The following is a 24,002-nucleotide window of genomic DNA, read 5'->3' as shown; positions in this document are numbered from 1 at the left end:
GTCCCTTTTGTGCAGCATAGCCCTGCACAGAGGAGTGCTCCCAGAAAGCCTGCGTATCTCTGATATCTTTGTTTCTCTTGTGGCTTGCCTAATTCTTAGTTTCCCAGGACACCCACATGTCCACTATTGCCTTAAAATTTCTGCAGACAGCACTTCTAAAATTACTTCTCTTCAGCATCTTGACAGGCATCTTGGGACAGACTAACACAGTCGTAACGAAACACAGATGGGGAAGAGAGCGCTACAGAGCAACACAAATCTGGCTGAAAAACTGAGAAATTGCTCCTTAGTGAAGTTTGCACCAACTAGTGGAAAAACTATTCAAAACAGCTATTTGTACATATTCTTCTTCCAGCTCTGAAAAACACTCTGGACAGCTGCTCACTCCTCTGGACCACCAGCAGGACCCACCTGTGTGGTATGAAGGGTGCTCTACTCCACCTGCAAGCTGGATTAAAGTTCAGATGCCTGTGGCCATCGATGTTAGCTTCATGCCACCATCTATACCATGTTTTCATCAGAAGAGCCTAAAAGCTGTGCCTGGGTGCTCTCCAGGCATGTGTGCTTGTGCCAGGTTGTGGAGCTGGGGAAGAAGTTGCAAGAAACTAGAGAGAAAAAATGTGATTAAAGCCTGAAATTATATCCACTCTGTCCCTCTGCAGCTCTGGTCAGCCAGGAGGTGCTCGTGACACAGGTCTGGCTACCCTGGCACATGCTAAGCCCTGGCAAGAGCTCTCAGTATTTATCAAAGATCAGCTGGCATGGAGCAGGGGAAGGGGACGGTGCATCAAGCCCTGCCTGCCTGCATCCCTCAGGACACCTTGGAGGTGAAGGATTCTTAAAGACTGCATGACTAGGTGTGTAAATCCCACCAGAACTGAGTTCATCATTGTCCTCTCTTGCATTCAGCTCCTTGCATCCCCTCTCCAGCTGAGTCACACCTCGGAGCAGGGTTTTGCCTGGGCTGTTTCTCAGCTTGGCACACGGCTCAGTGACTCAGCGTGCTTTGTGCTGAGCTGGGTGCCCGTTGCTATAATTTTACCTGTTTGTGTCGCTTAATCTGTATTTGTTCCCTTGAAAGTGCAGGGAGATACATTAGGGCAGAGGCACTAGGTAAATACCACCCACTCCTCCCCGCCACAGCCAGCAGCAGCGATTAGCCCAGGTAAACAGAGCCAACTGCCAGCGAGCTGGTGGCCACTGGGCACGGGGGGACGGGGGACCCACAGCTGCTCCTCCCCAGCTTAGCAGTGGGGAATAAAAGCCGAGCCCATCAGGCACCTTGCAAGAGCCGGAGAGTGCCACGGAGCTGGTGGCTGGTGGCCGGTGGCAGCGGGCTGGTGGCCGGTGGCCGATGGCAGGGAGCTGATGGCTAGTGGCCGTGGCAGGGAGCTGGTGGCCGGTGGCTGATGGCAGGGTGTCGTGGCCGGGCTGACGTGCGCCATGGGCGGGATCAGCTGCCACCACTATAAATAAGGGCTGGCGGCCGCCTGGCAAACTGAAAGCTGAGCCATGAGGGAGGCGGCGTGGGCTGGCGGGGGGCGAGCGGCGTGAGGAGGGCACGTGGTGCGGGTGTCCTGTGCCTGGGGAACCCAACGGCATGTGCTCGATGCCCAAGTGCTGCCTGTAGGGCTCCAGCACAACCGGGACGTGGACCCCAGCACTGGGGCAGGCTGACAAGGGCTGCCAACCCAGCACTAGGCAATGGCAGGAGCTCAGGTGGGGTTCCCGGGACCCTTCCCGGAGCCCTCAGTTGGGCCATGCCCCATCTCTGACTCCGACTCGGACTCTGAGGATGCAGCTGCGGGCGGCGCAGGACCCGGCACCGGGGCACAGAACCCACCCCAGGTCATCCACAGCGGCCACTTCATGGTGTCATCCCCGCACAGTGACTCGCTGCCCCGGCGGCGCCACCACCGTGCCGAGCCCGAACCGGCTGATCCCCGGAGCATTGACCCAACCCTCACCCGGCTGTTCGAGTGCATGAGCCTGGAGTACAGGTGAGTCCCATCGCCCTCTCGCCAGCACGCGTCTCGTCCCCCCCAGCTTTTTGAAGGCTGCTGCCCTGCTGCCCATCCAGGAACTTCTGGCCAGCTGACACCACCTCCTTCTTCTCCATTGGGTCATGGTGTGCAGTATGCTTAAAATCCACCATCCTGGGAGGTTTCAGGGAGAAAGAGCTGATGCTGGGTTGCTGGCCACGGAGCCAGATGAGAAGTTTATCTGCTCTTCATGTGTAGCTTAACCCTCCTTCACCTTTCCATGAGATCTGGAGTCACAGCACCCTGCTGTAGCACCCTCACAGCCAGACCCCGCACACTTTGTAGAGCAGCAATAACCCTGTGAGCAGCAAACACAGTCTTTGGCAATCCAGCCCAGAGCAGGAGTCCTGCCTTCCCGTCCTTGACTGCCCACATGTCCTGAGGTTATTCCAGGACATGCAGCAGCCCTTGGGGCTGGATGGCTGCATGGGGCTTTGCCCAGGGCCTCCTGAAAGCTTCCCTCCTTCGCTCCTGCGAAATCAGATAGGTAGGTTCTGCCAACCACACAAATCACTGAAGCCCAGGATGGATGCTAAGGACCTGCTCATCCCGCAGTGCCTCAGTGACAACAGGTGAGCCTGCACAGTGTCTCTTAGTGCCTTGGTCCACATTCTCGAAGCCAGCTCCCCTCTTTTGCCAGGGCCCCAAGGTTTTGAGTTCTCTCAAGCAGAGGATCAGGGTGACTTGCTTTACTGGTGTCAGTGCAAAACTGCTTACATAGCTTTCCCAAAATGTCTAGGTGAAAACCTGGAATGACAATGGGCTACTGGTGCTGCATGAAAACAAAAATGTCAGCAAATAGCCTTGAAGAGTTGCCCGTTGCCTTGTCCCACACAGGGTCTCATTCAGTTGCTGACCTGTCAGGTATGCCTTGGAGTCCTTGAGCTCTCAACACGATGGAATACATGGTCACTGCCAGAGCAGCCTTGGTGACACCAGGCACTGGGACAGCACTCCAAGGGTACTAGTTGCTACATAGCTGTGTATGTTTGGCCCATTGCCACATCCCAGATTGCACAGTTTGCTCACAGGCGGTACGGCTCAGCTCTCCTCCAGGGTGCTGGTGAAGCTGGTGCTCTGTGGGAGCACGGTGAGCTTCAGCGTGGGGTGACCCAGCTAAGGGTCATGCTTTCTGGTCAGGCAAGTCACCCCTGAGTGCCACACACAGGGGACACTGAGGCACTGGTGGCCTCGCTCTCTTTTGCTCTCCCAGCCCCATACTTGCCATACTCTGATCCTTGTAGCTTGGGGCTGGAGGAGCAGATGCTGCTTCACCCCAGGGTGCTCAAGCTCTTGACTCCTGGGATGCACCACAGCCTCCATATGCCCATGAGCTCTTCCCCCAGGCAGAGGGGAAAGGGACAGGGTGCAAGTGCTTTGGCAGGTGGAATGGACCACAGCAGCTGTATGCCACCCAGGGCTGGCCAATACACCACAGACAGAGCTCCATCTCTGCAGATCTCTCTACCCCTTGGACTCTGCCAGGGTCTTGTTTCCCTCCTGCACTGAGCCTGACAATGCACACACCAGCCCCAAGCCCAGCGCCATGGCAAACTGTAACTGAAGTTGAACAGGAGCCCCCAGTGAGGAGGATTCACATCAGCTACAAAGCATTAGTGCCACCACTGACGGCCACCCTGGATGTCTCCTGGCTGTCTTGGTGCAAGACTACGTCTTGCTCAGCACCTGTGGGAGCAGTTGCTGATCTGCCATGGGGGCAGGGTAGCTGTAGGCCATGGGACCCAACCAGGGAAATGTTGACATTGGATGTTCTCCAAGCTTCATGCTCGGTTCTTCTCTCTCCCCCTCTACCTCTCAGCTGTCATGCTCTGAAGCTTGCCAGCACCCTAAAAACAGGATGAGAAGCACTGATCAGAGGCCAGGTTCAGGTCAACCTGGACCTGCAATACAGTGCTGGATATACCTCTCCACAAGTGGGATCACACTCTGGCTCTAGAGGTGACCACTCTGCTGGCTACAGCTTCTCTTCAGGCATTTCTTTTCTCCCTTTGGAAACGCGTGGCAGTTTTGCTAATATGTTTTTGACAGACATGTAAGCAGTATTCAGAGGAAGGTATCAGGGGGAGAAAATGGAGTTTAAAGATACTTGGCACACATCTACTTTTAGTCCTATCTGACTTGATACGTCTCTCTATCATCTGCCATTTCCCACCTTGTCTCCCAGCCAGGTTTCCCAGAAGGGGTGCTGGTGCAGTGCAGCCTCAGCTGGAGCAGCCAGCCAAATGTCTTTCAGTCTCCAGGGATGCATCCACAGTTGTGTTGGAGACTAATTCTCTAACAAAGCAGAAACTACAGGAAGGTATCGGTTGGAAGGCACCTCTGGAGTTCATAGTCCAACCCCTGTTCAGGGCAGGGCTAACTCCAAAGCCAGGTCAGGTTGCTCAAGACCGTCACTCTGATGGACGGAGACCAAGGATGGTGAGCCCAGCCATGTCCATCCTGTCCCAGGACTGCACCACTCTCACGGGGAAGCATGCTGTCCATGCCTTTAATTGGGGTTTCCCTTGTTCCAGCTTGTGCCCATTGCCTCTTGTCCTTTCTTGGTGCATGTCTGAGAATTGTCTGGCTGCATCTCCTCGATAATCTCCTTTGGGTAGTTGCAGGCAGTAAGTAGATCCTCTCTTCACCTTCTCTTCTTCAGGCTGAACAAACCCATCACTCACCCTCCTCTCCTGTCACGTACATGTAGTCCCCAACCATCTTAACATCCCCCTCCAGGATCACTCCAGTTTGTGAACCTCCCTCTTTGGTCCCAGAGGGACCAATCTGGACATAATATCCAGACTTGGCCTTAGCAGTGCTGAGTAGAGGGGACCTTCTCCTGTCCTGCTGGCTGAGCTTTGACTGTTGCAGCCATCCATGCACTTGCTGCCCCGGCTCACACCATTTCAAAGGCAATACACTACATGCTCTCTGAACACTGCCATTTTTCAATGGCTATAGCTGAACAGCCATCTGAGGAACTGCAGTTCCTCCCCTCTCCAGCATTTCTCCATGCCATTTTTGCAGTTTGTGGCAGTCCTGTCTCAGCTGGAGCAATCACCCCAAGGTGTGAATTATCCCCCACAGGCTGGACTGTGCATCACCCCCTCGCTGGGAAAGGAATGCTCTCTCCACATCAAGGATTGCTCCTAGGCGTACCTTTTTTCTTCAGATCCCTCAAAGAGAGGCAACTCCCCCCACCAAGGGCTTCCATAACATCCTGATATGGGGGGCTGGGATGAAGCAGTTCCCAGGCCCTTTGTACCTGTTTTCCAGGACACTTCCAGCAGCCCTCCTGCTAAAGACTTGATGATTCTCTCCCACTCCTCCTGCAACGTGCTGCATTTCTTGAATCCATTCCTTGGACTGTTGTTTCTCCTGTGGGTGGACCTCCCTGCAGCACACTTGCCCCCATCATGTTCCCCCAAAAATCTGAGCATGTGGAGCTGAGCTTCTCAGGAACTGTTCACACCTTGGCCCTGGCATGCCCTCCCCAGCTGAGCAAGCCCTTTCTCTCCATCACCGCAGCGTGACTCCCCAGTGTCCTGCATGGCGGAGCTGGTCTCCCGGGCTCACACACCTTCCTGTGACTTGTTGCAGGGGGGCATTGGGTGACGGACCTGGGAACTGTCCTCCTGAAGGGAGAAAAACAGGGTGTAGACAGGAACTGCAAACTGCAGCAGCTCATGGTCTTATCTTGCACACGTCTATTTTGTGCTTCGGAAGCAGCCTCCTGTGGCTGTTCCCAGAGCATCGCGTAGATCAACCTTCTCTTCTCCCCTGCAAATACTGAGAGGGGAGATTTAGCAGGTAGGGACACAGACCGGTAAGTAACATGGAGTATTAGCCCTGCCTCTCTTCTGGTTTAAAACAAGGCAGGCTTTGATTACACCTTTGCATACTGATTCCCTACTAATTCATCTTTCTGGCAAGCTGACAGCAGGCTCTGAGGCTCTGCTAGAAGTGGAATTGTAGCTTTGCTGTACTCTCTAACTGACTCTTTAATTCACAGTGCTGTAAACACCCATGCACAGGGGCAGAATGCACCAGGCAGAGACCCCAGTGACGCACACTCTGAGCTGCCCTCTCCCATTTCCTTCTCTCAGGATTAACCTGCAGTTGCCTTTGCTCTCATGGCAAATCACTCACCTCAGCTCACCACAGTTCACCAGCATTCACCCGCAGCCCTGTGCACTAGCTCAGACTGGCTGAAAGTGGCTTGCACTGATGTGGCCGCAGCCTGTGATTGCTGGGACCACCCCCACCATTTGATGAGGCTTTGGTCTCATCCAGACCTGACACATCTGGGCGCTGCCTGTGCTCCGGCTGGAAGGAAGCAGGGGAGCGGAGCAGAGCCTGGTGCAGATGGCAGCCTTGGCTCCACAGGTCCCTGTGGGACTTTGCAGTGGGCTGGGCAGCTTCTGCTATGAAATGTCCGCATGATGGGCCATAGTGGTCTGGCAAGGGGGAAAGGCTCGTGTTTGGGCTAAGACCATCCCCCCCGCAGTGTGGTTGTGCTGTCACTAGTGGCAGGGAGCTGCATGCCTTTTCTCTGTCATTTCCCAGGGGTATGGCGCTGATCCTGCCCCAGCAGCGTGCAGGGAAGCTGGGCAGGTGTGCAAGCCTGTTCCCCTGCTGGCACACAGTGGGGTCCTATCTCCAGAGATCACCAAAATGGTTGTGGAGATGTACCTGTCTTGGCTCATGGCTATCCAGTTTCCCTGACAATTTTTTGCAAGAAGATTTAAATGACTTCTCATTTGGGGCACTTCACTCTCGCTTCGCACAGAGGAAAACGGCTGCCTGAGAGGCAGAGCTGCAAGGGCAGAGGCACTCCTGTCTGGGGGTAAACACACAGAGCAGGTTCCTGTCTAATACCCAGCACCGTCTGTTAACACCTTTGTAGCACCACTGCCCTGGAATTGCCCCTGGTGCAGTGGTGTGGGCTGCAGTGCCCGCCGGGGCAGAGCTCACTCCCTCTGGAAGCAGCACCACGAGCAGCCAAGCAGGCGCAGCAGCCCTTGTATCAGTGCATCGGTGCAACACCGTCAAGAAAAACGCTCATTTAGATAGCAGAGATTTGAAGCTGTATTTGAACATGGTTGGTTTTTGCTTGGGGGCACTTTTCAGGAAAACTGTGGTCAGATTTTTAACTTTTGTTTGCCAGACTGGATTTTAAAACATAAAAATCAAAGAAAACACATTACTTTGGTAGCAAAATTCATAAGAAATCAAACATGAGCTTTTAGGACTTGCAGAAAAGGCTGTCCTCTTTCAGCCAGCCCAAGACCAAGTTGTGCCCTGGCAGCCCAGGGAGCAGGGAGGGCTCTGCCAGGCCCATGGCGGGGTCCTGCACCAGCCGCACTTGGCAGGGCCAGGCAGGCTTGTACCTGCCAGAGGACCCCCAGGTCAGCTGTTCCCCTCCTGTTGTCACCCACTTCTCTTTGTGCAGTCCTGCGTCTCACCAGATCATTCCTCCTGCCTTCTCTTGCTGTTGATGGAAAGTAAAATGCTCATTTTGACATGAAAGCGGGGCTGCAGCACCTTGGACTTCTGGATGGGCTAAATGAGTCATGGAGCAAACAAAGTGCTACTGGACAAAACAGAAGTCGGTGCTGACCCGTGCTGGCTTTGCTCCCAGGCTGAGCCCTGCTCCCACCTCGCCCCACCCCACAGGGACCCCTTAGCTGGTGATGGGATCTGTGTCCCCATTCCTCTGGCAGCATGGGGCAGCAGGACCCCCAGGCTGTTTGGGGCATCCCACACCTTTCTCATGGCTCAGCATGTGGTTTGCAGAACTCCCTGAGAAGGTAATTTCAGGGAAAGGTGGGGCCATTTTGGAGGCAAACCATAGACCAAAGATCAGTCTGACAAGCCCGAAAACTGAAAAAAACATTAGTGAGGAAAAAAGGCAATTATTGGCATAGCCCAAAGGCATCTCCCCTCTGTCTCCAGGTCCTAGGGTAGCTCTGTGGCCATGGCTCCACCAGCATCACACGTGGCTGAGGTGCCCATCTGCAGCTGCAGATCTGTGGTCTGCAGGCTCAGGCTGCTCCTTTAAGCTGGCTGTCAGGGTGCGTGGCACCAGTGGGGACTGTGGCTGCATAGCCTTGACCGTCAGGATCTGGCCACACGCCCGGGAAACCTGTCCCTTCCATTGGTTCCTCTGCTTGGCACCACCATGCTGTTTGCCTCGTGCCGCTGGGGAAAGTTCAAAATCCTGGTGATAGCAGAATGGCCAGTGCGTAGCCAAGTCCTTAACTCTCTGTGGGCTGGAGCCATGGGGGTATCAGTCCCCCCGCAGCCCCTGGGGCTGTGGGTCAGGCTGGGTCTCCCTGGGGAGACCGTCCCCGTCCACTGCTGCAGGTGGGAGCACCCACTGCCAGGCACGTCCCTGCATCAGGAGCCAGAGGGGTGCCCAGTCCTTGTCCACTGCAGTGAGATGGGACAGCAGCACTACCCTCTCCCGCTGCCCCAGCACAATCCCTCTGGCCTCAGAGCTACGCAAGACCAGCACAGGGTTCTCACTGCCTGCACTGCTGCCTGGCCAGGCTGCCTGGCCCTGACATGGAGAACAGCACCCCGTCTGCAGCAAGCCACCTGCCTGCGGGGCTGCACAGAGCTCTGAGCCGAGCTCCGAGCTGGCACAGCCGCTGAGGGAAGAAGCCCCACTTGCTGTGCCATGCCACGCAGCGGGAGACACATTTCAAGGCAGGTTAATGCAGAATCAGCCAGAGTCTGTGCTCGAGGGTGTTCGAGAGGTTCACAAGCTTGAATGAACAAGTGTGCGGCTTTTAAAGCATTAGCCAGGCGCTGCTCCCATCCCCAGCACCTCCCGATGGCACCTTGGCGTATGCCCGAGAAGATACTGGCAATAGATGGATGCAGCACCCCCACCCCCAGCCCAGCCTCTACCCTTCCTCCTCCCCGCGTGTGCTGAGGATGTGGGACCCAAAGCAGCACTGAGATCTTTAAGGGAAAACCTCTGGGGCTGGGAAGGGATGTGGGCTTCCCAGGGAGGGATGTGGGCCTCCCAGGGGGGATGTGGGTTTCCCAGGGGGGATGCCATGCAGCCTCCAGCACGCTCTCAGAGGGCCCCTCCGCGCAGCTGGCATTGCCCCAAGGCCATGCCCTGGTGGCAGGGAGAGCTGGGGCGGCCGCTGGGCTCACAGGGAGGGGTGAAAAGGACCCCAAAGTAAGGCAGAGGGACACCAGCCTCCCCTGCGGAGCTCTGGGGGTAGCAGGACCTGCAGGACCTCCCTGGTGGGTGCATGTAAAGGGATCGTGTCCCTCGGCTGAAAGAAACAAAATGATTAGTGACATGAGGCTGCCTGCACTGCAGGCCCCATTAGGGCCATCGCTGCCACCGGTGAGCTGCAGAGCAAACACAGCTGCCTCTGGGAGCTGGGAAACAGCGAGGAGCCCAGCTCAGGCTGGGGGCTGCGGCGGGGGTGCAGGTTTGCAGGGGTGGGTGCAGAGAGGAGCCCACCGTGGTGCTGGGCTAAGGGCAGGGCTGGTCCTGCTCTCTGCCTGTCCTGGGGCACAGGCTAGCATCCCTCAATGTCCTTAACGTCCTCCAGCTTGCTGTCCTGCCTTCCCAGCCCCGCACAGATGGCTGCCCTGCCTGCCCCGCTGCCTGCCCCTGCCCCCAGCTGAAGGCAGCATTTCCAAGCCCTGCCTGATGTTAAAAGAAGGATCAGAAATAGCTGCTCAAACGCTGTGACAAGGCAAGAGCCACAGCAGCACAACGTCCCTTGATGTCTTGCCTGTGCAGGAGCCTTCTCTTTCTCTCTCAGGGCAGGGATGCAGCTGTCCTGGTCGAGGGCAGTGGGGTCTCCTCAGAGCTGGGGTTCAAGCCTCAATGAGTCAACCCTTCCATGCACTGTGCTTTAAACCCTTGAGAAGCCCTGTGGGGGTCTGTGGAGCTCACGTTTCAGGTCTGTGCTGCTTTCAGGGTGAACAGGAGCTCAGGGTGCTCCCCTGGGTGCTCCCATAGGTGACTGGCGAGCAGCCTGCGGTGGAACCACATGGCTTCACCTGCTCCAGACTTGCCACTGGGCTGGTGGCCCCAGGCATCTCTCCAGGCACAGGAAGGCACAGGCTCCCCAGGAGACCCTGAACTGGGAGGGCTCTGGGATGGTGCCCCATAGCCTTTCCTTTGCTTGGTGTTCTAGTGGGAAGCTAGTGTCCCCGAAGTGGAAGAATTTCAAGGGGCTGCGGCTGCTTTGCTGGGATAAAATTCGTCTAAACAACGCTATCTGGAGAGCGTGGTACATCCAATGTGAGTACCGGGCCAGACCCCACTCTGTCTCCCGAGTGCTGGGTGATGTTGGGTGGGACGGGGCTGGCACTGGGGCAGCGATGTATGGGTGTGCAGGCACCCTCCCCTGCCCAGGGATGGAGCCATGGGCAAAGCCACCTGTTTTCCCCTGTGCAGATGTGGAGCGGAGGAAGAGCCCCGTGTGTGGCTTCATCACCCCGCTGGAGGGGTCAGAGGCTGATGAGCACCGAAAACCAGAGGTAGGGCATGGTCCCTCGCAGGTCTCTGGGTCAGCAGCAGGTCTGGGTGGCACAGGTGGGAGCTGGGGACGCAGAGGGGGTAGAACTCACTGTATTTCATAGATTTGCTTGGGAAGGTGTTTCTGATGCGGTAGAAGGAGGCCAGCTCTGGCTATGGGGGGCTGGGGCTGGAGGGCTCAGACATGACCCCCTGTCCTGTCCCCACAGGCTGTCGTGCTGGAGGGCAACTACTGGAAACGCCGCATCGAGGTGGTGATGAGGGAGTACCACAAGTGGAGGATCTACTACAAGAAGCGGGTGAGTACCTCCGCCCATGCTGCTCCCGTGACAGTGCCAGCAGGGGGATGGGACAACAGCGTGCCCAATGGGGACCCATGGGTGACCAGGAGCAGAAGGTGGCAGGCTCTTGCCCACATGAGAAGGGGATGCTGGCTGCCCCCACGGTGCTGGTGCCAGGGAGCTAAGTGGGGACCCTACCCCCCGCTGCCCGCGGTGCTGCGGTGTGCTCCAGCAGCCCAGCCTGGGATGACTGTCCCTTGCCCGGTGCACGATGCGGAGCTGGGTTTGGCACTGCACCCGCAGCACACATGTTGGTGTGGGTCAAGCAGGGCCACAGCCCACCCATGGTGCTCTGACTGGGCTTGCATGGATCTGCTGGCATGCTGCTGGCAGCCACGTCTCACTGCGGCAGCACATGCTGCAGGCAGGCTGAGGGCTCCGTGTCACTCCGGGTGTCCACTCTTGGGCATGCTGGTACCACGACCTCAGGCACCCACCCCACGGTTCAGCCACTCACTCAGGACCAATAAAGGCGATGGGTGCCACAGGCACAGGGTGCTGTCAGCCTCACACCACCACACACTGCCAGTCCCACCGCTGCAGAGGCTGCTCAGCCCAAACCCTGCAACGGCAGATGTGAACTCATGGCAGCCATGCTGAGTGCCCCCAGGGACCCCCGCCTTCCTGAGCACTGTCCCTGCTCTGCCCTGCGCCTGGCTCTGCCCCACACCATGTCTGCCCTGGCTGGGGGTGACACAGGCTGTCTTCTCCTTCCAGCTCCGAAAGTCCACCCGGGAGGGAGAGCTCTCCAGTCCAAAACAGGTGAGCCCACTGGGGAGGGGTGGAGAAGGGGAAAAGGAGGACGCAATGTGGACCCCTGTACTGGACAGCTTGGGAGAAGGCTGGATGAAAGCCCTAGAGCATGATGAGCTCAATGGGATGCATGCCAAGCACTTGGGATGTCAGATTCACTGTTTTGGAAGCACCAATGTGCCAAGTGTGAAGCTTTGGAGTGAAAAACACTGTGGGGAACATGGGAGCTGCAAGGGAGAGCAGCTGGGGAGCAAGGCATGGCCCCTATGCACAAGAGATCCCCAGCTGGCTCCTTTGCTTCATCTCATGCAGGATGAGGATGTCTGGAGGCCAACAGAGAAATGGTGCAACCAGCTCTTCTGCAACGTGGTACCCATGCTACTTGGGGATGAGGAAGAGGAGCCTGGGAGTAGGCAGCACTTCGACTTGGACACCTTCCTCTCAGACATCTCCGACACCCTCTTCACCATGACACAGACGCCCAGTGCCCACCAGGCACCCCCTGAGGATGGTAGGTGCCCCAGACCATGCTCTAGCAGGATGTGGAGGAGGAGGTCCAGGTAGGAAGCATGCACTATAGCACCTTGCTGCCTCTTGCCTTAGTCCCTGAGAACTGCTGCCTGTGTCCTTGGGGCAGACAGGATCCCCTGGCAATCCACCCTGCTGGATGGGGATGATCCTACCCTGCCCAAATGGAGTATCCCCTCCTCTGGTGGCTTCCTACAGACCATCCCAGGCTGTCCCAGGTGGGATGGACTGGGCTGCTCAGACAGCACAAGCCCCATGAAGGACGCTGCATCAGACGCTAGAGCAGGGCTGCCAGCCCTGGGTAAGCAGCGGGCAGGTCCTGCTGTCCATGGCCACTTTTTGTTGTCCCTGCCTGGCCAGGTCCCTGGAGCTCTTGCAGCACCAGGCAGGTCCTGCGCCAAGGACCAGCCTTTCCCTGGGGTTCTTGTGTGCTGGATGAGGTCCCACAGGTGCTGCAGGACCGTGGGCAGGGTGGTTAGGATGGGATGGCCCTGGGTCTCCACAGGGTGGGCACCCATCTCCCTGCCTGTGCACAGCTGTGGGGCAGGGTGCAGCGATGCAGGGTGAATCTGGGGTGCACAGAGGGGTGGCAGCCAGGCAGGTGGGAGGGCAGTGGTGGGAGGTGCCCTGAAGGGGGGCCTTAGGGTTGCGGTGGCTGGTCTCCAATGTTGCAGCTCTGCCCTCTTCCAGCATATGTTGGGAATGCTGACATGATACAGCCAGACCTGGCACCCCTGCAGCCCAGCCTGGATGACATGGAGATCTCAGGTAAGAGTCAGTCTGGATGTGGTACCTCATCCCACACACCCAGCACGCGCAGCACCCCATGGCAGCCCTAAAGTGGGGCATCAGAGGGTTGGGCAGGCAGCAGCGGGAGCTGCAAAGGCAGCCAGAAAGATGTCCACTGGCATGGAAAAAGCAGCATGCACGGGCCAGGGTGCCGCAGCAGGCTGTGGGGCAGGGTCTCAGTATGCCTGCCTGCACCGGGGGCAGAGCCGTGGTGGGTCAGGAAGGGCCTGGTCAGGAGCTGTGGAAGGGGGTTTCTACAAACAGAGGGTCTTCCCAGGAGTGTCAAACCACCTTGTCTTGCCTGCAGACAGAGGAAGGGCAATTGTCCTCTAGGGAACCTCTAGAGAGCAGGTTCTGTGCTTCTGTGTCCCCACCTCACCCCACTCCCCAGCCAGCCCCAGGCTTAGCAGCCTGGAGGTCTGGCTCGGAGCTGGGACCCCATGCTGGGCTACATCCCCTGGAGACAAGTCACTGTTCCTGCCAGGATGGCCCAGAGACAAACCTGGCACTGGCTGCCAAGGGGATCACCAGGAAGTGGGCGATGGCAGCGTAATCTCGTGGGGCTGCCACCAGTGCTGCCATGCAGGCTCTGAGCCACCAGTGTCTGTGAGCACCATGAAGTCAGTTGGGACATGTCCTGGTCCCAGCCGTGCAGCACAGTGACCCCATATGCCAGGGCAAGGCCCTGCTGGCACACGCTGCACTGGGGACCAGCTCTGCCCTCGAACGTGCCGGAGCTGGTGGCCTGGGCACACTTTGCAGCGTGGGAGCTGGGATGGGTTGGTGGCTGCAGCCCTCCCAGGTAGCTGGTGGCCTCGGGCAGCATGTCTAGACCCCTCTGTGCATCTGTGAGCACCCTGTGAAGTCCACGCCAGTCTCCACTTCCTTCAGCGGGAGGAAACAAGGGTGCTTGCACCATGTGGCTGTGGGGTGATGCAAGACCAGATGCTGGTGGGGAGCAGGCTGGGGCATTGATGTGCCAGGGAAGGTGGTGGCTGCCCTGGGGGTGGGAAGGCTCTTGCCAGCCTTCCTCAGCTCATTCCTTTCAGATGTCCCATCAGGGTAAGCCGTGCTGGGAAGAGGGTCTGTTCCCACTGCTGGCCCTTTGCCTCCTGTCCCCAGGTGCCCCACGGTGAGCAACAATCACTGGGAGGTGGGACAGGTCCAAATGGGTCAGACTGACACTTGACAAGTGTCCCTACCCCAGAGAGGTCCTGCATGGTGCTGGAAAGCTGCACTAACCCCTTTCAAGCAGCACCTGGCTGCAACAGTGTCACAGCAGCCACTCCAGCACCCCTCTTTGCAGGCCTAGCTGCTGCTCATGCCACTGGCGTGCAAGGCCTTGTGCTCAGCAGGAGATGGCAAGGGGCACGACACTGCCCATCTGAACCAGTATATTTCTATGAGCAGCCAAGTTCTCTTTTTTTCCTGGGGAAAATGCCTGCCTGGGAACGGGATGGGTCTTACTGCAAGCCACTGCATTGCGGGAAAGCATCCCTTCCTGTTCTGCCTATGCCCGGCAGCTCTGCATGGGGAGACTTCTGGGGCTGGGGGGGTCCCAGGTCCAGCTGGGTCAGGGGTGGGACTCCAGGAGTGGCTCATTGTCCTCCCAGGCGTGGGCTGCTGAGCATGGCTGCAGAGAGGCTTGTGTGCCCCAGGGCAGGGCAGCACCCTGTGGGTGCTCGGAGATTTGTGGGTGGGAGTTTTGTCCTGGACGTGGCATTTTCTGGGATGCTGCACAGAGCAGCTCACCCCTGTGATGGGAAGTTATGGTCCCACCACAGCTGAGCGCTGTGTGGGGGTGATTCGCATGCTGGTGGGACACGTGTGTGCGCTGCGTGGCTAGGGTGTGCGGGGCAGAGGTGCAGGAGCAGGGAGGTTATACACACCACGCGATGGGCAGCACCAGGGCTGTGTGCTCACGGGGGCTGTGTGGGAGGAGTGGGGAGAGGAGATGGGGTGTGAAGGCTGAGTGTTGGGTGCCAGAGCTGCAGGTGCCAGCCAACCCAATTATGTCCCCAAGGCCACTTTTCTAGCAGGACATGCAATGGCTTTTTGTGGCTCCGGAGCAGGGATGCCCACAGCAGCCTTGTGCAGAGTACTGCAGTGCAAGCGTGCAGGGTGGGCAGCCACAGCAGTCAGCGCAGAGCTCCTGCAGGGTCACAAGGCTGTCACCGTGTCTGGTGGCTGTGGCAGAGCTCAGTGCCTGTCAGTCAGTGCGTGCAAACCAATCCCCAAATGAGGAAGCACCTCGTGTCTGCAGCGGGTGCCAGAGTGCGGTGTGGGGCGGATGGAGAAGTCCTGATGGCAGAGGCGAGGGAGCAGCCCGGCCCCGCACCCTGCTGGCACTACGCTCCAGGTAGGACCCCCACCGGGCACCGGGGTGCTGGGGCTGGCCTGGCCGTCCCATGGGGTGGTATCGCCCCACCACACTGCCGGGCTCTCCCAGAGCCTGAGGCCAGTGATGGAGGGTCCTTGGTTTGGGAATGGGGTCTGCAGCCCTGACCCCATGGGAGAGCAGCCCCAGGTTGGAATGGGATGCCAAAGGTGTGGTGTGCTGACCACACGGACTCTTCTTTGAGCAGCAACATGCCCTGGCCACGCTGCACTGACTGGGAGAAGGTCAGGGCAATGCAATGGTGGAAAGGAGTGTAGGCAAGAGCTCTGGGGTGGGGAAAGAGCAGGAGAAAGGGAGGACAGGGCTCCCAGGGGCTGCCAGCTGCATTCCATCTCTGCAGCACAGTGAGAGGCACAAGAGGAATTGAATCTGCAGAGCTGGGCACCAGAAATGCCTATAAATACCTGCAGACGTTCAGTGCCAGTGGCGGGCACAGCCCAGCGTGGGGATGGCGGAGTGCTGGGGGCAACGCGGAGCTGGGGGATGCGCCCTGGGGAGACTGAAACCCTGCCTGGCAGCACCGCTGCCCACGCTGAGTGCGGTGGAGGGGCAGGGGTGGCTCTGCCATGCTCCAGGGCATTCACCATGTTCTTGGTAGGGGGAAGGGGCAATCTGAGGGCTGAGTGGGGCAGCTCAGTGGTGGCACTGCCCCACCTTGCGCAGGTGTTACCCTTGGCTGGCAGCACACGGCACTGCTGGAATCAGCACCATGCTCAGCCCCATAGCATCCCACTCTTCTGGCAGGTTTGCTCCACTGATGTAGATTCAAAAGGGTCTCAGGCCTTTGCAGGTCCCAGCAAGGGCACCCCAGCCACTGGAGCCTGTGCCACAGCCTGGGGGGAGAGCAGCGGCACCGCAGCCTTGCCGGTACCTGGGGCATGGCTGTGTGCGCTGGGCAGAGCCTGTCTGTGGTCTGGGCTGGTCTGGGCTGTGCTGGTCTGGGCCAGCAGCAGCGTGGGGCCTGGAAGCAGTGATGCTTGTGCCAGCTAAGGGGTTGGACACATGGCCCGGTGCTCCCCAGAGGGGATGCAAGAGCCTGTGTCCCAGGGTGGCTGCTCAGGCACAGAGCCTGTGCCGGGGGCTATCAGGCAGCTGCTTGCAGACTCAACCAGCACTCATGCTCCATCCTACCAGAAAGGGTCCAGCAGCCCTATCCCTGCCCCACAGTCATCCTCTCCAGGCAAAACCCTCCAAATGGTAATGCCCAAGCCAGTGCTGACACAGGCAGCAGCAGCACTGGCGCTGAGCCGAGGTGTGTGTGGGGCTGATGTGCCTGGGAGCTCATTTCACCAGGGAAGCAGCTGCCCAAAGCATCAGGCCAGCCCTTTGCACCACGGTGTCTGGGCCTGCGGAAGGAGCAGGGCTGTGGGAAGGGGAGAGGAAGGGAGAGGGAGTCGCAGCAGGGTCACGGGGCTTGGCTTCGGGAAGGCCATGGGATGTGGTTAGCCGCAGGCTGCACACACGGCAGCACTGGGGTGGGGAAGCAGGCACTCACCACAACTCCAGGGGACTGTCCCCCGTGGCTTGGGGACACTGTGACCTGCTCCTCCGAGCCCCCTGCCACTGTGGCTGTCCCACAGCCTGGGTGTCGTGGTCCCTGCCCCAGCCTGAGGGTCATGGTCCCTGCCGTATCCTGGGGCTGGCTCAGGAGAAGCAGTACAGCCACTCACCCCCTGGGAGTAGCCCTGGCGAACACGGTGCTCAGCTGGGTGCTGGGGATGGGTTCCCCACCCCTGGGTGGATTTTCCTGTCCCCACGCATGTGGCAAGGCTGTCCCTGGGTGCCAAATCTGCTGGCGGAGCTGGGAGCCTCCCCAGTGCCCCATTCCCCCAAGGTGAAGCTGGGACTGGTAGGTCCCCAGCAGGCAGTGCTGTTAAGGTGAGGTACCAGGGTATGGCTCCAGCGGTATGTCTGGGGTTTGTCACCCCATCTCCAGGAGAGCACTCTCATGCCCACCACTCTGTCTCCACCTGGCCCCACAGATATCTTCACCAGCCATCGGCCACCACCATCTCAGACACAACCAGGCTACCAGGAGCCACCCTGCTTCGTGCCTATGGCTGAGCCCCTGTTCAGCAGTGGGGGGGTCTCTGATGGGTGCTCGGGCACTGCCTGCAAGCCCTGAGGCCCCGCTCCCACCCAGCACCCTCCTCCAGGTGAGCAGGATCCTGGCACGCAGCCCACGGCTGCCAGTGCCCCAGCCACCCTGCTTGACTCCCTTGTGTCTTCTGCAGCCCAGCGGTGCCTCCCAGCTCAGCCTCCACAGTGCCTTCCTGGGCCCTGAGCTCCCCCCAGCCCCCCTGCCCCCCGAGCCCCCCACCGCAGTGCCTGGCAGCCTCAGCCCCCAGCTGCAACACAAGCCCCTGCTGCAGTATGGCCTCCCTGGCAAGTACCTCAGCCTGGAGCTGCCAGGACCCCATTACACCCCTGACAGCTCATCCCCTGGCACGCCGCTGCTGAGTCCGGACCCTCTGTTCTCCCCTGCCTCAGCCCCCCGCTCCAAGTTCCCCTGTGCCAGCTCGCCCAGCCAGTCACTCCTTGCCCACCCCGCCTCCCCCCTCTCAGCACCCTGCTTCGCCTCCCACCCCCCAGGGCTGGGCTACACCACAGGCATGGTACCCTCGGGGTACCCCAGCCCATCTGCACCCCATCTCCTGCCCCCCACCCTGCTGGGCGACCCCAGGTTTGCCCCCCCCAAGGGGCTGCCCCAGGGTGGGGGCGGGCGGCTGAAAGCGAAGCCTGGTGGCACCAAGGCAAAGAGGCTGCCAGGACCCCCTGCACAGCCCCATCTGGCCGTGCCCTGCCTGAGCCAGCTGCTGACCACAGGTAATGGGGCTGGGGGGCAGCGGGGGCATGCAGGAGCCACTGGTGGTGGGGATGCTATGGGAGGGATCAGAGGGGGGACCCCTCTTTCTCTCCAGGTTTGGGATGCTGGGGATGCTTGGCTCTCCCCATGGTGGGGCAGCACCAAATCCAGGGGTAAAGCCGTGCCCGGGGAGCCCCCCTGGCTCCAGCAGCCTCGGGAGGGAGACAGGGCCCAGGTGGCTGGGCCACGGGCACCTCTGCAAAGTCCCTGTGCCCCCAGCCTGGTCTCCAGGGCCCTGTTGGCACAAATGCGCTGAGGGGTCACCCGCATCCTGCCCAACCCACTGCCCATGTGTGCCATGGGACAGGTCCCACGGAGGCTGTCATGTCCAGCCTGTGCTTGGCTGGGGAGGGGCTGGGGGTCCCTGCCTGCACCAAGGCTCCCAAGGGCGGGATGCAGCACGTGGATCACAGGATCACTGTGGAGAGCAAAGGCACCTCTCTCCAGGAGCTGCTTCGCCCTCCTCTGGGCCAGACAAGCAGGGAAGGGGCTGTAGCAGCACCAGTGCTGGGGGCTGGCTTTCCTGGGGGGCAGAAAATCTCACTTGAACCCCCAAACCCTCACGCCGCAGTGTCCTTCTTCTCCCTGCCCTCTTGCAGCCAAGCAGGAGCCAGCTCTGGATGCCCCACACCTGATGGGTACAGGACTCATGCCTGCATCCCCTGTCTCCCCGGTAAGCACCTGCCGACCCTCCCCCCCCCGAGTTGGGAATTGCCTGCCCCAGGTCAGAAGTTGTCCTCCCCTGGTTGCTGGGGCAAGGACAGAGATAGGGCAGGTGGGGAGATGCGGCTCCATGGGGTCATCCTTGCAATATGGGGCTGGACAGGCACAGGGTGAGGGAGGGGGCATGTGGCTGGGGTGCCAGGGAGGCAGGAGCCACCTGGGTGTTTTCTCCTGCAAAAGAAACAGAGCAGAGGTGAGAAACACCCCAGCTGCAGGGCTCCTTTCCTGACAGCGCTGTCCTGGGGCCCGGGGGCTGCCCCTGCAGATGGTGGGGGGTGCACGTCCTCCTTCCCAGCCCCCTCATGGGTGTTTGGCTGTCAGTGCCTGGGCAGCGGCCGGCCAGAGGGGAAGGTCTGGTCCCCAGCGTGCATGGGGCACTGGCTCCGCAACCTCCCGCTTCCCTCTGGCTTCTCCCCACAGCAGAGCACTGTCCCTGATGTCTCTGCCACCTTCCTCTCAAGAATGGCCCAGCTGAGCCCAGGACTGGGTCCCGACTCCAGCCATTCCCAAGTGGTACCAGCGCCGGTGCCGCTGGTGGGGACCCAGCCGGGCCCACCGCTAGTCCCCAAGGCGGAGCGGCTGTCCCCCACGTCGGCTTGCGGTGAGTCTGGGGCACCCCAAGGAGCTCCACAGGACACTACATTTCCTGCAGGGAGCTTGGACCAAATGCTGTGGGAACGTTTCATTTCAGCTTCAGTCCCACCTATTTACATTGACTCAGCTGAGCACAGATGATTTCTTTCCGCAGGGGAGCGCACAGCCCCTTCACCTGCCTCCTTCTACCTGAGCAAAAGCAGAAACAGGAAAATTTAAAAAAGAAGCAAAGTGTCGGACTGTGGTTTTTAAAACCCAGAGTCTGGTTTTTGAGTGGGAAGCACCCTGCTTTCACCCACAGAAACCAGGGCGGTGGCAGGAAACCAGGCTCTGATGTCATTCCCAGTTTCAGTTTGGTGCTGCAGACCGCAGCCTTGCTGCCCTTGGGCCTCTGTCCTGCCAATTTCCACCAAAGAAATGCTGGGAATTTAAAATGTTGCAATCCCAGATCTTCCCATTTCTGAGCAGTTGTAAAATAAGTGGGATTTGGGATAAGACAAAGAGATAAGACACAGTTGGATGCTGGACCAGAGCATCCTCATCAGCTGAGCAGGGTGGCTGCCCTGGGGCCGGGGTAGTGCCGCAGGCTGCTCTTTGCCTGTCACAACATAGAACCTTTGTGTCAGCCCATCATGGGGGGCTGCTGCTGCCCCTCTCCCCAGAGCAGAACCTTCCCTTTTCCAGGCAGCGACCGGCCCAAGCCCAGCCAGGCCTCCCCAGCACCTGCTGTACGGCTGGGCGCTGGCATCTCCCTGCACCACCCCGTGTCCCGTCGGAGCAGACCTGAGTCCAGCAAGGTACGGCAGGAGCAAGCGCTGCCTTCACTACAGAGGCACCATCTCCATACGCACCCTCCTTTCCTGCTGCCCCCAAACTCCCCTCTGCCTCACTTTGTGAACTTTGGGCATGCCTGTCCCCAATGGGGCCGGTGGCCTAGGGCTGTCCCCGCTGCCAGGAGGCGCCTGATGGCACTTCCCTGCAGATGGAGAGCCGCCGCATCACACACATCTCTGCCGAGCAGAAGAGGCGCTTCAACATCAAGCTGGGCTTCAACACTCTGCACAGCCTGGTGAGCACGCTGAGTGCTCAGCCCAGCATCAAGGTGAGCGCCCAGGGCTGCATGGACCAGCCAGCCCTGGGCGTGCAGGGACACGGTGTGTCACCTGGAGATGCTGCATCCCTGCTCTGCCCCAGTGCATGGGGCTCCTGCCCTGCACCCAGCCTGTGGCGCAGGAGGCTGTGAGTTCACACTGGGCACATGGAGACCTGTGTGGTGCAGCCGTGCCCGGATGATCTGGGCTCTGGAGCCGGAGGCAGAAGCTGCCAAGGCTCAGCAGCAGGGAACAGGGCACCTCGCACTGCCAGCCCCGCTGCATGGAATGCTGGGTGCCCCACGTCATGCCCACCCCAGGGGCTCCCTTCACTGTCCCACCCTGTGGCTCCACAGGTCAGCAAGGCCACCACCTTGCAGAAGACAGCCGAGTACATCTGCAAGCTGCAGCAGGAGCGGGCAGCCCTGCAGGATGAGGCGCAGCGGCTGCGGGAGCAGATTGAGGAGCTCAATGGCTCCATCAAGTAAGGAGGTCATGGCTGGGGGACAGGGGAGGGAGCCAACGCCTGCACTGGGGTAGCCAGCCAGGGCAAGTGGCAGCAGTGGGGAGGCAGCAGGTCTCCTGGGAATCTCCCAGGACCTGCATTTGACTTTATTCCCCCTCAATAAACCCTGTTTGGGGAAGAGATGATGCTCAAGAGGCAGTGCTGTGTGGGACCAGAGCACGGGGCCATGCCCCACAGCTGCTTTGGGATGGGGACACTGCCTGTCCACCCCTGCCGAGAGCTGAGATGCTGCCAGAGCCTCTCACCGTGGGGCAACCCCCATGCCTCCCAGCCTCCTGAACACAGACCCATGGCACTGCTTGTGGCCCACAGCCTGTGCCAGGAGCAGCTGCCAGCCACAGGGGTGCCCATCACACGCCAGCGCTTTGACCAGATGCGCAGCATGTTCGACGAGTATGTCCGCTCCTCCACGCTGCAGAACTGGAAGTTCTGGATTGTATCCTTCGGGGCCAGTGCCTGCTGCTTGTTCCATTCCCTCCACTAAACACCAACTCCACTGGTTCACCCACTGCTCCCAGTTCTGTGGGGTCCCTCCAGCTCGAGAGGCTCTGGGGACCACGGGGAGATGTTCCCCAGCCAAGGGCACATAGTGGGAACACACTGAGGTGCTGTGGTTAGGAAGAAGCTTCTGTTACAAGGAAGCAAATAGAGTAGGAGTAAACGGTCAGTCCTGGGGAAGAGGAACATCACTGGCAGGGAATCTACTACATGCAGGGAAGAGCTCCTGGTGACATGGAAATTGGTTCTGAGAGGCAGCAGCCAGCAACTAGGTATTGGGAAAGGTCCAGATACAAAGCTGGGGACATGACAGTTTAGTCTTGGCGGCCGCAAGGCACACCCTGGAAACCCAGGTGTGCCCATGCCTGGGACACAAGTCTGGGTTCCACACAGTGGAAGGGATGGGGGGGACCAAGGGCCGGGGAACAGGTGTTCAAAAGACTGGACCTGCTCCTCCGTGAGTAGGGATTAGACACAGCGGGACCATTAAACCTGCAGATACTGTGAGGTCTACAAAATCCCAAGTGGCAGACGGATGGGCAGGGCTTGCTTCCCACAGTCCGATCCAGTGTGGGCAGCCTGGGCAAGGCAGAGGTGGCTCCTGATGCAGAGCTGGGGAGCTCCTTCCACAGGACACTGGGTATATTGAAGGTAACATGGGCTCCAGGACATGCTCATGGTGGAATTATCTGCTGTGGATTATTACATACAAAAAAATCACCAGTCCCCAGTGGTGGTCCCTGCAGGCTGGAAGCACCAGGGGAGCACACTGGACACACTGGTGTTGTGCCCATGCTCCTGGGCACTTCAGAGGATGCTGCATTAGCTGGTGCCTTGATCTGCTCTGGAAGAATTGTCTTGTGTCTAATCAACCATTTCTGGCAGCCCCAGTCATGACACCCCTGCGTCATGTGTGATAAGTGATGCTCAGGTCCCCACCACCCCAGCAGCATGGGCTGGTGCCCAGGCACCCAGCAGGTCTGCTCCACGGCCGGGCAGGGAGGTTTGTCCTGCTGCCTGTGGCAGGGTGGTGCCCACACCTGGCGGGTGGGAAGCCACAGTCTGGGCAAGACTGGTCCTTAACTCCTCTGCTGCCATCAGTTCAGTATCATCATCCGGCCGCTCTTCGAGTCCTTCAATGGCATGGTGTCCACAGCCAGCATGGAGAGCCTCACCCAGACATCTCTCGCCTGGCTGGACCAGCACTGCTCCCTCCCAGCGCTTCGGCCGAGTAGGTGGCCCCGTGCCTGCCTGTGGCACACCGGAGCAGCCGGGCCGGCCTGCTGGCGTGGACTGACAGAAAAGCAGAGGGGAAAGGGGTGGCGGTTGTCCTGGGGGGGTAGCGGGGCTGGCGCTGCTGCAGGCTTGTGCTGCACGGAGGGCAGCACCGGCCGGACGCCCTGGAGCTGCCTGCGGCGCCCCTGGCACAGCCGCGCTCCGGCTGGGCCGGCTGCTGCTGCCCTGACGCAGGAGCCCGTGTGCTGCCGACCGGGTCAGCCCCCTGCCCCCAGGGTGGGCTTCCCTTCGCCATTTCAGCTGGGGCTGTGGCGCGGGGCCGTCAGCCGTTCCAGGGCTGATGCGGGGGGAAGAGCCGCCTCCCCGGGACAGGTTCACCCTTCCAGCCCCACAGGCCCCGTGTCTCCCCACAGCCGTCCTGAGCTCCCTCCGGCAGCTGAGCGTTTCCACCTCCATCCTGACCGACCCGACCCGCATCCCGGAGCAGGCGACGCAGGCGGTGGCGGGGCTGGGCCGCGGCGGCTCCAGCTAGCGGCCCGCGGACGGGCCTTCCCCGCTCGGCCAGGGCCCTCCCGCGGCCGGCGAGGAGCCCAGGGGCCGCCGCAGCCAGGCGGCTCAGGCCAGGGCCCCCGGGGGTCCCTCTCCCATCCCGCAGGCGGGGGGCGGGGGCCGCTGCCCACCTGCTGGCCCGGCCCCCGGGGCGGCGTGCGGCCCGCCCGCCCTCGGCCCGGCACAGGGCTGCGGGGGAGGGCCGGGCCCTGCTGCCCCATAAACGCTGTGCGCGCAGCCCGGCCTGCTTCTTGCTGCGGGCCTGCTCCGGGCGGGGGCGGGCGGGGGGGGGGAGAGCGAGCAGGGGTGGGCAGGGGGCGGGCAGGGCAGTGAGTGACGGCAGGGGCGGGTGGGGCGGGCGGGGGCGGGCATGGAGAGGCTAGAGGTGGGCAGGAGTGGGCAGGGGGCGGGCAGGGCAGCCATTGGGGCGGGCAGGAGGCGGGCAGGGGGCGTGCAGGGGGCGGGTGGGGCGGGCGGTGGCTGGCGGGGGCGGGCAGGGGAGGGCATGGAGAGGGTGGAGGCGGGCAGGAGTGGGCAGGGCAGTGAC

General features: G+C 60.2%; 1 protein-coding gene across 1 annotated transcript; it reads left to right on the top strand.

Annotated features, from left to right (window-relative positions):
- Nucleotides 1-1,340: 1,340 nt before the first annotated feature.
- Nucleotides 1,341-23,718, top strand: MLXIPL (MLX interacting protein like). Its single transcript, XM_056337038.1, is given in 17 exon segments — nucleotides 1,341-2,000; nucleotides 10,220-10,326; nucleotides 10,483-10,565; nucleotides 10,773-10,862; nucleotides 11,622-11,666; nucleotides 11,970-12,168; nucleotides 12,876-12,953; nucleotides 17,355-17,476; nucleotides 17,478-18,198; nucleotides 18,838-18,911; nucleotides 19,382-19,562; nucleotides 20,240-20,352; nucleotides 20,538-20,657; nucleotides 21,003-21,130; nucleotides 21,485-21,608; nucleotides 22,772-22,901; nucleotides 23,320-23,718. Coding segments are annotated over 17 exon segments (2,730 nt in total). The 5' UTR covers nucleotides 1,341-1,704; the 3' UTR covers nucleotides 23,439-23,718.
- The last annotated feature ends 284 nt before the right edge of the window (nucleotides 23,719-24,002 follow it).

Source organism: Falco biarmicus, chromosome 1 (genome assembly GCF_023638135.1).
Source record: "Falco biarmicus isolate bFalBia1 chromosome 1, bFalBia1.pri, whole genome shotgun sequence".
In the NCBI taxonomy this organism is placed as follows: domain Eukaryota; kingdom Metazoa; phylum Chordata; class Aves; order Falconiformes; family Falconidae; genus Falco; species Falco biarmicus.
The sequence above is the reverse complement of the archived record's forward strand: the minus strand, read 5'-3'. Positions and strand labels throughout refer to the sequence as shown.